We start from the raw sequence: 11,513 nt of genomic DNA on the forward strand, positions 1-11,513 counted from the left end.
TATCATACAAGTGATTTATCTGATGAGATTTTGAACTCTCGATCATTAATAAATGAGTTTGATCTGTTACGACCAAACCAATATTCTATGCATCAAAATTTTAAAATATTAAAATTTTTAAATTTTGATAAATGAGTCTAACATATGATTAAAAAATGATCGATTTCGAATTATCAACTTTTATTAAATGGCTCGAGAACACTAATAGACTAATGTTTTGTATGATAAGGTTTTTGACTCTTCGATTTCTAATAAATGAATCTAGTACATCAAAAAATTATCAAATAATGTAGACAATTCTTCGCCTTTTTGGTAAGCGGTTAATTGATGTTATAGGCATTAAAAAAAATATTAGATAAAAAAAAATTGAAATCATTATATTACTGTAGGACTACTTAGTGTGATGTGCACATTGAAGTTGAACTGGTTTTGAATGTATATGTTGTAAGTAGAACTTCAAGTGAAGCTCCACAAAGGAAATGGAAGTATTTGTAGCTGTATATATTATATTCCAAGTATCCAAATGAGGTGGACAGTGGAAGTCACTCTCTTATTGACAACGATCCATGGTGAGCAAATGGAGTTGGTGTAGCCAACACCCAAAATCCCCACCACCTCCTCCCCCTTTCATGACATTGCTCATTGCTGACACACTTTTCCCAGCTTCACAAGCTAATACCACAGCAGCCATCAACACCTCATGATGAGTTACTCAGCCTCTTAATCGTACATAAACTACAACTCACTCTCCTCTCTCTGTATTTTTGTCTCCCTACATTCATCTGACGATAAGTTTCCACCACAGCTTGTTTGGGTAGAGAAACCTTGGAAGATCAACTAAAATGGTGGTGCCATCACTGTTGCAAAGAGTCCAAGCAAGAGGACAAGGGAAATGGGTTATCTTCTTGTCATATTTCCTCTCTCTCTCTCTCTCTCTCTCTCTCTCTCTCTCTCTCTCTCTCTCCTTTCCTTTCCTTTTGCATGCTTCTTTTCTTCTCCTCAACTTGCATCATTTGGTTTCAAGAACAAGTTAATAGGAGAAAAACTTGTCCGCTTACCTTCAACGGAGCTAATGTGTCAGGTTTCATGGAAGTGTAGCTTCCTGAAGAAAGGTTCCTTGTCTGATGGACCACCCTTCATTGTGTCTGTAACCCATTTAATGACATGACCAATAGTGTTTCCTAATTAACCTGAACTGAACTACTGGTTACTTGGAGACTTGGATTTCAGAACCTGTCTCTCCATCTGTGAACACAACATATACTGACTGGCAGACAAGTTATACAACTGTAGCTTCTGATAGAGAGAAGACAAGAAATAACAAAGAGAAGACTAAGTTTTATAAGGAGAATTATGCAATGAAAGTTAGTGATATATTGTAAGGAAATGTTACAAAATTTTAATTGAAGTACTTTTCCTTCCATGAACTTAACATGAAGACAGCACAGGATGAAGGACTAATGTGCAAGAAAATAGTAAATGGCAGAGACCACAAAGAGACTCGTTGTATATGGATCATGAGCCGTTCTGACAGAAGAGATTTCAACTTATATTTAAAATCTGACCAGAAACATGAGTTGACAGATAGATACTGTCATGCCAATTTTCTATGTGATGGGGTAGCTAAGTACAAGTTGGAATCAGAAGTGGTGGCTGGACATGCACTGTTAAAGGAAGAGAAACAGTGAACACAACTTTGTAATCTAAGAACTTGTGTAGCATCAACCAAGTATGATATCCCCCTGCAAATCTAATCCAATTTTCATCACATCTTTATGATTTCAGTCAAAGTTGCATTCTGAAACTTCGAAGCTAGTGGTTATGACTAAAATTGTGTCACTGGCCATGACATGAGAATGGGTAATATGAACATTATTAACAGTGTGGCAATAGTATTATAGTAATCAGGCTATAAAATAAAAAGTACCAAATGAGAAGCCAAACTAATGGAGTTTATTTAGATAGGAAGAAATGTTTCAGTTTTGATTAATCTCTTAATATTTCTTCTGAACATTTCGGTCCACTAAGAACTCGACAAGATGGGAGAAACAAAGAATGCAGCAAGCCTCTGAATGATCTAAATCCATAATTCTCAATAATGAATCCAGCTTATTATATAAAAGATAATATGAATATAATGTGATTCTTGTGAAGGAAGACAAATCTATGACTTGTAAAACCATACAAAATTTGTGGATAAACAACTCTCCACTTGCTCTATTTTCCCAACTGTTATGCCCAACTCAGTGGGAATTCCTATCTTTTGGACAGCTGCACTGCTTGTCTTTAGATACTTGTGCAGTGTTCAAGATTTCAAGCTACCTAATCTCTTGGTTTTGTTCAGGAGCAGAAAGTAGCACTATTTTTAGACCCAACTACCATTGCTTATGACCTTATTGAAACAATGACACTTTGACTGATGTCTGAAAATGATAAAAGAAGAGCACAGCTGATCTGTGAGGTTTGTCCCATCTTTAATAAAGAAGAGCACAGCTGATCTGTGAGGTTTAAATTATCGATTAATATCTCATATATATGTATTAAAATACTTCTAATTTTGAATTTATACAGAAAGTATATGATCTGGCCATTTAATGAAAACCATTAAGATGATGGTTTTCTGTCATGCTACTGTTAACAATCTACAAAAAATATAACACTCTTCTTAAAATTGCAATATAATGGAAGCTGAAAATTGTTGAAGTGGCTAAAACACCATCAATAAAGTTTACTTCAGGTAGAGATGGACATGCCTAGAGAGGAAGATAAAAAGAGTGGAAAGCATGCTGACAGAAATGTACTATGACATAAATATCATTTCCAAGTTGGTCTCAGGTTCAATCCTATTAGACATTTATTCTGATCTCAACTCTTTAATATGCTGCTCTACCTGTGCCCTCCTCACCAGACATTGATCTTTAATTTGCTTGGCCTATGCTATCTAATTGATATCCATCAATGAGTTGTCGCTTGTCATACATAATTATTGTTCAATTAAGGGCTTTGACTTTGTTAATGCATACCTCTCTTAGGATCCATATTCCATAAGAGAAGGGAATTTATGCATATAGTAATCTTAATACAATTACATATGGGTTGTTATTGTACCATGGTCTGATGAAGGTACAGAGAAGTGCCTATCTAAACCTGAAACTCCATGCTCTGATGTATGCATGATTTCTTCTTCTTCTTCTTCTTCTTCTTCTTCTTCTTCCTTTTTTTTTTTTTTGTTCTTTTTGCAGTGTGCAGCTCTTATCCAATGTTATGAAGGATTCAGTAATTGGATAAATGAGATGATGTGACCATTCAGATAAGTGGCACAGGCTTTTTGGCCTATATTGCACCGCATGAACTACAAGGGAATGTGGTTGCTTGCTGAATAATTGCAGCTGTGGCAGTTCACTTGTAGTGTTGTGATGAGCCTGGCCAGATTTTGATTGTAATCAGAAAGAACAAAAAAGAGCAAACATGCCATGGCATCATATGGATAAAAAAAATCAGAAATCAGTAAGTATATCTCAAGGTTTTCATTTTTGGAATAGAAATGACTAAATATTCATTCTGATGACAACAGGCATGAAGCATAATACTATATATATCCACTGCTGAGAAATTAGTTCTTCAAATTGATCTAACTTCTATTGCCATTTGCATAAATGAACTACCAGAGCAAAAAGATGGGGTTGATAAACATGATGGGGGTTGATCACAGGCCTAATTGGGTGATTATTACTGGATTCAAATCATAAAGATAGGATCACAGACCTATTGATCCATCTTAATGGCCTGTTTGCATGGGCTTCATCTAAACTTTCCTTCTTGAAGTGCAAAGGAAACTGTCTTCAAATCTGACTCAAACTCATGGTTATTGGCTGAATTTAACTATATTAACTTGGTTTATTCCTATTTTCTTTGATCAGCCAAATATATAGTAATCTGGTGGAGTAAATTTGGATTAAGTGAGACCCATTCAATTAACCTGCAACCTTAAATGCCGCTTTCAGGTATGACCTTTCACCTCATAAGGTTTATAGGACAGCACTGATCCAGAACAGTGGATCAAAGAATAAATTGGAAGTCATGCCTCATATTGGGATGTCAGGGTAGGCAAAGTAATTTGTTCATGAAGGACAGAAAAAGGTTAACATGTTAGACAGACATATTATTCACTACAAACAATTTAGGAAGATGTGATTTTTGTTAGAGTTTATGAACAAGTTGGGTCCTTTCCTATCGGTTTAAACTTTTGAGGGAATTGGTAATCCAACTTAAATCTCAAGTGTTATCAAAAGCTCAATGATATAAAGCAAGGAAAGAAGTTTGCCAGAATCACTTCAAGAGACAAAGAAAGAAGCATCAAAGTTGAAGCATGGTGTACTGCCATAAGAAGTTGAACTACTGATTGAGGGTGACAATGATCAGAGGTGGCAAGGAATCAAATGCATTGCTGGGCTCACACCACCAAAGATTGACTTGCTACAAACAGAGTTGAAAAGAACAATATGTCATTCTGCAAAGGGAGCCATTCTTTGTTTGGAGAAACCATGGTTTTCTTCAGCAGTTAAGTACTACACACTGAGATTGTTGATAGAATATTTGTTGATCCCATACTGCAGGAGTTGCATATTTTCATTAATTGAGTTCCATTTTTTTTGGAGTGAAGGGATGACAATCTCATCAGCATATACTGCAATACTTTCAAGAACAATGAAAAATGCAGAGTAAAATGAAACAAGACATATAAGTAAAATTGAGCCAAAGAGAATGACATTGCATAAATATTAATCAACACTGTATAAAAACTTACAACTTTCTATTTACCATGGTTATTATTTATGTTCTCAACCAAGTTACATACATAAAAAAAAAAGAAGGGAAAATAACAAAAGAAAAAACATAAAGGACAATAAGATTAGAATAACAAGAGCTCTAAGTGATGTCTCAAGAAAACATAAGTTGCCAAATTAAAATTTTGTTATGCTGATATCTGAAAATATATATCTATCTGGTGGTGGTGGTATCTCATTGACCAAGTCAGTTTGAAATCTATTTCCTTGGATGACTTCCTGGTCAAAGGAGACAATGTGTTTCCTAAGGCTGAGAAGACTGACTACAAGATAATTAAGACTTTTGTTACATATGTTTAGTAATGATAAGAATGAGACTAACTTTGAGATTGCTTAAATGCATAAAACTTAAAAGAGTTGATGGAAATGTTACAGAATTATTAACCGAAAGAGATGAGAAATTTTTTTAATTAGATTTGAAAATATATAATCATTTTCTTAAATGATTACTTATCAAATATAACTTTTATTGCCTAAAATATTGGTCATATTATATTCTAGCCATTAATGACATATTTGGTCTTTAATTAGAATATTAGTTTTAATGTTCTTTGTAAGCTGTCTAAACCATAACTCTTCTTTTTTCCGGCATAACTCTTCCACATATCCCATCAATCACAGTGACATGATTGGTCACTTCAACATCAATAAGTTTTGAAGTCAAAGTCTTCCTCCCCAATATGAACTCCAACAGCAAGTCTTCTTCTTTGAGATGTCTGTCCTCCAATAGCTCTTACAGGGCACCAAATCTACTTAACATTACATGTGCTTTTTCTTAGCCTGGTTTTGATCTCCAACCCAAAGCAATACCAAATTTGTCTTCCTTGAAACTGCTGGTCTTCTCTCTGGTTCGAGTACTACAAACAGAGGTGAATTGAATCCATCAACATTCATCCTTTTTGTTTCTATGAAACAACTGCAACAAGTCTTAATGCTCCCTTCAGGCAAAGTAGCTACCTCAGTGCAATTTTGCTCTGCATGGATCAAATATGATTCAAGGGAGAGAGAGTCAATTTTGGAAATGGAATTTATCCAATTCCCAGATTTTTTTTAGGACTTTATTCTTGGATATATTATTTTTAATTGATCATCAGCTCAAAAAAGTCAAGTTTTCTCACCTCCTTAGATCAGTGAACAGTATCAGTCAAGTTTTCTTTAAATAAACATTTATCATTGATAACCTTCGAAAGCTGACGTGATGTGTCCAATAGGTACGAATCGAAATCTATGCATCGAGTGTTGATCGATGATGATGTATTAATTTTTTTACTAATTATAAATATAAATATAAATATTGGTCTAAATTAATCTGTTCTTGAAAGGGACGGTGAAGTCCACGGGAGACGAATTCTGCCTCGCGTTTGTGTTGTGGCCAAGCTTTTGCGTGCTGATTCATTCACTTTCCTTAATTTATTGATCGGCTTTACTTTCTCGGCCCGATGCTGACGACTCCCTCGACTACGCGGACTCTTCCAAGGAGACGCGCCCACCTCGCCTTGTTTCCGACTCGCAATCCCCCAGACTTCCGACTTCTTCAGCGGAAACAACGACTGCCTCGTTGCTCCTCCTCGGATCTCTCCCCCCTTTCCTTGGTGCTTCGCTGCTGGAACAGATGAGTCGATCGATTCGGTAAGCCAGCTTTCTTTCCGAAGAAGTTTTTTTTGGTGCGACTTGATCCTCTGGGTCTAAAGTCAAGATTTTGAGCATCGAGCTTCGTTAAAAATCGTATCTTGGCGTCGAAGGTAGCGGAGATTGGGAATTTAGTGAGGAACTTTCCGACTTGGCGTCGGATTCGTGGAAAAGTTGAGGTTCTGCGATTTCGGTTTGTGTTGAGAAATTAAGAGTCGCCATCGAGCTGTGCGGAATTTGATGGATAAGATGCGCTTTTTAAGATCCTGCTGTTCATGGGTAAGATATTCTCACATCTGAGCCTGCCTTCTCTCATTTATCCACGTAATCATTCTTTTGCTGCTTTGAACGCATTGAGTAAGTTTATTCTGATTGGGCATCTGACAGTTTTTGACCTTCTTCTGTTGATATTGTTCGTTTGCTGCTCTTCCTATTATTTAGTTCTTGGCTTTGGTTTCTCTTCTTTTTTCGTTCGAGCAAATGGTTTCACTGATCTTTACGTGGATAACGAGAAAATCCTCTTCTACTTATGGAGCAGTTGTTCGAAATCCTCTTCTACTTACAGAGCAGTTGTTCGAAGCTTTGGTTGCACAGATTGTCGTGGTTGAATGGAGGGGAGAAATTTACCTGCTTTTGCCTTCTTACTCCATTGCAATACTTCTCATTCAATTTTATCTAATCATGGATTCTTCAGGGAGGAGTGTAATTCAAAAGCTAGATCTTGAATTTTCATTTGATTATTTCTAGGAGGGACTATTCGACTCAGAATAAGTATGAAGGATGATCATAGTGTATATGAACCCAACCGTGCCAGAATTTACTAGTTAAAATTGATGTCTCAACGGCCTACTAGCTGTGTTATGTATGTTACTTCTGGTTAACTAATTGTAATTTTGATCAACCATCTCATGTCTCGATTTGGGATAGCTACTCGATAGATTCTAGAGCCAAGTACCAAAAATGTTTTCTCTTCTGCTTTCCTGTTTATTTATGGTCTTGAATTACTTTGCTATATTCATTTTGAGAAAGTTAAACATCTACTTATCGTATTCATTAAGAAACTCAATTTGGTGTGCCAGTTCGAATGTTAATGCAGTTATTCTTAATAACAATTTCTTGAAAGACAAATAGTCGGAGGATTGTCTCATGAATTTACCTGATGACACTGGTCTTGCTATGCAGCTTGCAGGTCCCTCATTAACTGTCGGTAAAGGTAGAAACTCGCAAGGTCGCATCAGAGTTAGTTATGGGTTTAGCCTGCTAAAAGGAGCAGCAGCTCATCCTATCGAAGATTATCATGTAGCCAAATTCATCCATATCAGAGGTCAGGAACTTGGTCTATTTGCTGTCTTTGACGGCCATTTAGGCGATAGTGTCCCGGCATACTTGGAGAAGCATTTGTTTGCCAATATTATAAATGAGGTAATACTCAGCTTATTTGTATGGATGGAGTAAAAAATTCTTGGATGTTGAGATGCTCATGGAATAATGTTAAATGTGTTATTTCTTAACAGGAAGAGTTTTGGACACATCCTGATATTGCCATCAGAAGGGCCTATGAAAAGACTGATAATGAGATACTTTCTCAGAGTCGTGATTTGGGGCGAGGTGGATCCACTGCTGTTACGGCAGTCCTAGTCAATGGCACCAAATTGTGGATAGCTAATATTGGCGACTCAAGAGCTGTTCTTGCAAAATCTGGAGAGATTATACAAATGTCAACAGATCATGAACCAGATTCTGAACGTGAAAGAATTGAAACGAGGGGTGGCTTTGTTTCTAACATGCCAGGTTAGTCAGACGTATTGCATCAAGGACTTGTTTCAGTTATATTTAACGAATTGTAAAGTTTAAGTAGCCTGTCAGTCAATACCCTCCTTTTTCTTGCAAAAAGAGAAAATCTAGAGTAGCACTGTCTCTGTCCGAGCTTAATTTTTCCTGCTTTATTAATGTTTTTACCAGTAGCCTGCCAGTCATTTCCAGTTTATCCTGCTTTATCCTTTTTCAATCCTCTCTACTTCACTGTTCTCATGTGTGTGTTGTTTCACCGGAACTCGTAGTCCTCTTTAAGAAGTTTATATCAATTAACTGATGCTACTAGGACATGGTACATCCTTCAGAACTCAAATTACCCCTAAAATAGGTATTGCCTTGTGATTTCCAATTGTCTCCAGAATCAGTCATTTTACCTTTGCACCTACTCAAATATTCTCAAACTTCATAGTTTTCTTATTTTCAGCAAGAAAACTATACATAGTTATACCAGCAAGTTCATTAAAAGAAAACAATCTTCTGTCTTTGTATATAGAGTCCAATAACCCAATAATTGGAAGCCTTCATATTAGGACTCAAATAAGTAAACCAGCTACACCTGCAGGGACTAGCTGGACTGCTGATCTACAAATGCACTTTCCATGGAGCTTCTCTTTGAATGCGTGTTTTTTTCTTTTACCTTTCTTTTTGTAAAAAATATTGAACGCATATGTCGACCTAAACCATTATTGGAAAAGAAATTTGCACCACATCATGGTCTTTAAATAGTCTTAGATCCCTTTCTTCCTTTACATTAAACTCTAATTGAACCCATGTGAAGCACATTATCTCGTTACACACGTAATTGGCATTAACAACTAAAGATAATTTGTCAGTTTTTAAAGGATAGTCGAGGTCAACCCACATAACAAACAATTTGAACTTTTTTAAGTGAAACAAACAATTTGAACTGCCAATACTCTCACACTAACTGAATAAAAGGAGTGAGTTGATACATTCATACAATTGATTCGTATATGAAGTTTGATAATGCACTTGCTTTGATTCCAGATTCGTGTGGAATAGATGGATCTAGAGAGTCAGATATGAAGATAGCATGAGTATACTTACCAATGAATACTTTATAGTGGTATCCCAAACTACTTTCCAGAAGAAACACTGACCATTTTGCTTATATCTCACTGTACTTATTGTACAATGAAAACATATTAATGAGTCTTTCAATGTATCTCTAAAACACCTGTATATTCTTGCTTGTATGCATCAGAGAAGCATGCCAGGTGTCTTGCTGACAAATTTCAAAAGCTTGTCATCTTCCCTTAGACTAAAATGCTGAGCAGATGATTCTTTAATGCAATTTCCCATTGACTTCTCTACATATATATATGCTCTTTAATTCTATGGAACATGTTTAATAAACCTGAAAGCTTTCTTTTTAATGAGCTTAGTACTAATGGGTTTCTAGGAGATGTCGCAAGAGTTAACGGTCAACTAGCTGTTTCACGGGCTTTTGGAGACAAGAACCTCAAAACACTTCTAAGTTCAGATCCTGATATACAAGTTGAAGATACAAGCTCCGAAACAGAGCTGCTCATTCTTGCAAGTGATGGCCTTTGGAAGGTGTTGTTTATCATAGTCCATGCATCTTCTAATCATTTAAGTTTAACACATGAGAAATTTGAATTATTGTATATTTTTACCAGGTTATGAGCAATGAGGAAGCTGTCAATCTTGCAAGAAAAATCAAGAATCCATTAGCAGCAGCTAAACAGCTGACACTGGAAGCCTTCAACAGAGATAGTAAAGATGACATATCATGCATTGTTGTTCGATTCAAGGGATAGGGTTCAATCAGACATCTCATGAGATAGATGATCATCAATATTTTCCTTATGTTAAATATGCTTATACGACTATGGCATAAACCTCCGTGCAAACCATGATTTGTTCCTTGAAGCTGCATTGAACAACTCACTCATGCACAAGTGAAGTTCTATACCCTCATGACATCTGTTGTAATTGCTTTGTCATTTTGTAAGTTAATTTTTGTTTGTTTCTTTTCTGTATAAATCCAGCATGCCCTACAGGTGTCCTCTGGTGAACATCTTTCTTTTTTTTCATATGGTGATGTGAAGGTTATATGTTCTCTTGGTATTCAATCATATAGATATTGATATCATGCTTGCAAATATATTCAACTGGTGGACTTTTTCTCACTTTCTTTTCTGGTGGTGCCTGTTTGCACCCTTGCATGCCAAATTGGCCAGAAAATATATTGTCATGAACTGTAATTTGTCTTCCTATGCCTCAATATTTTTCTGCAAGTGATAAAATCTGCAGGATCTTGCAGACCTTGAAAAGCCTTATCATAGAACTTATGAATGCAATATAACCAAAAAATAATGATAAAAAGGCCGCATTATGTTAGATGTTTTTGCATTATCCCTGGGATTTCCAGAATTGTGGATCAATCCTGTTCTTGTCCAGTTATCCACACTGCTTGAGAATCCTCTTAAATACATCTATCAAGGAAGAAACACTATGATCTCCAACCATATAAATTTTTCATAGAAGTTAATATGTTTTGAAGTAATCAATGGAAAGTTGGTGTAAACTGCTTACTTTCTACAACAAGCTGTTATACTGCTCGACAAACAGCAATGCCTTGCATTAACTTTATGCATATTTTCTAGAATAAGGTGGTTATATCATGAAGCAGGTAGATATATTGGCAGGAATAACTTCAATATGCTTGGCCTGTGTATTTAGGTTTTCACTGCATACATAGCTATAGCATGGTTTGATTGAACTCCATCATTAGTTTGTTAAGCTTTGCTTATACAGTATATGTTATTATTAGTGAAACTATATAATAATTAAATTATATTTTGCTTTCTCTCTAGTTATCATTTGCTTTAAAAAATTTATTAAAAAATTATTATCAATGAAACTATATAATAATTTAATTATATGTTGCGCTCTATGTAGTTATCATTGGCTTTAAAACAGGATTACAAAAAAAAAGATCATATTTTTGAAAGAAAAAAAATATTATATTAAATCATATCCAACCTGATGCACCATCTGTGCAACATTGCAGTGTTGTGTACCAACACTGGATGTCTCAACAGAGACAATAGATCAACATATTTTATAGGCATTCAGAGCAGAGTAAATTGCCATCTACACAGTCATCTTCTAGTAATCAATTTCACACAATTTATCCAAAATTATATTGAGGCCTCCCATCAACATCCACAAAGT

The 11,513-nt window shown here is 35.7% G+C and overlaps 1 protein-coding gene across 1 annotated transcript; it reads left to right on the forward strand.

The window, feature by feature from the left end:
* Positions 1-6,274: 6,274 nt before the first annotated feature.
* LOC103974094 (probable protein phosphatase 2C 41) lies at positions 6,275-10,440 on the forward strand. Its single transcript, XM_009388846.3, has 6 exons — positions 6,275-6,476; positions 6,590-6,755; positions 7,659-7,898; positions 7,991-8,267; positions 9,715-9,869; positions 9,953-10,440. The coding sequence occupies exons 2-6, from the start codon at positions 6,717-6,719 to the stop codon at positions 10,091-10,093; spliced, it is 852 nt and encodes a 283-aa protein (XP_009387121.1). The 5' UTR covers positions 6,275-6,476; positions 6,590-6,716; the 3' UTR covers positions 10,094-10,440.
* The last annotated feature ends 1,073 nt before the right edge of the window (positions 10,441-11,513 follow it).

Source organism: Musa acuminata, chromosome BXJ2-5, assembly GCF_036884655.1.
Source record: "Musa acuminata AAA Group cultivar baxijiao chromosome BXJ2-5, Cavendish_Baxijiao_AAA, whole genome shotgun sequence".
NCBI lineage: Eukaryota > Viridiplantae > Streptophyta > Magnoliopsida > Zingiberales > Musaceae > Musa > Musa acuminata.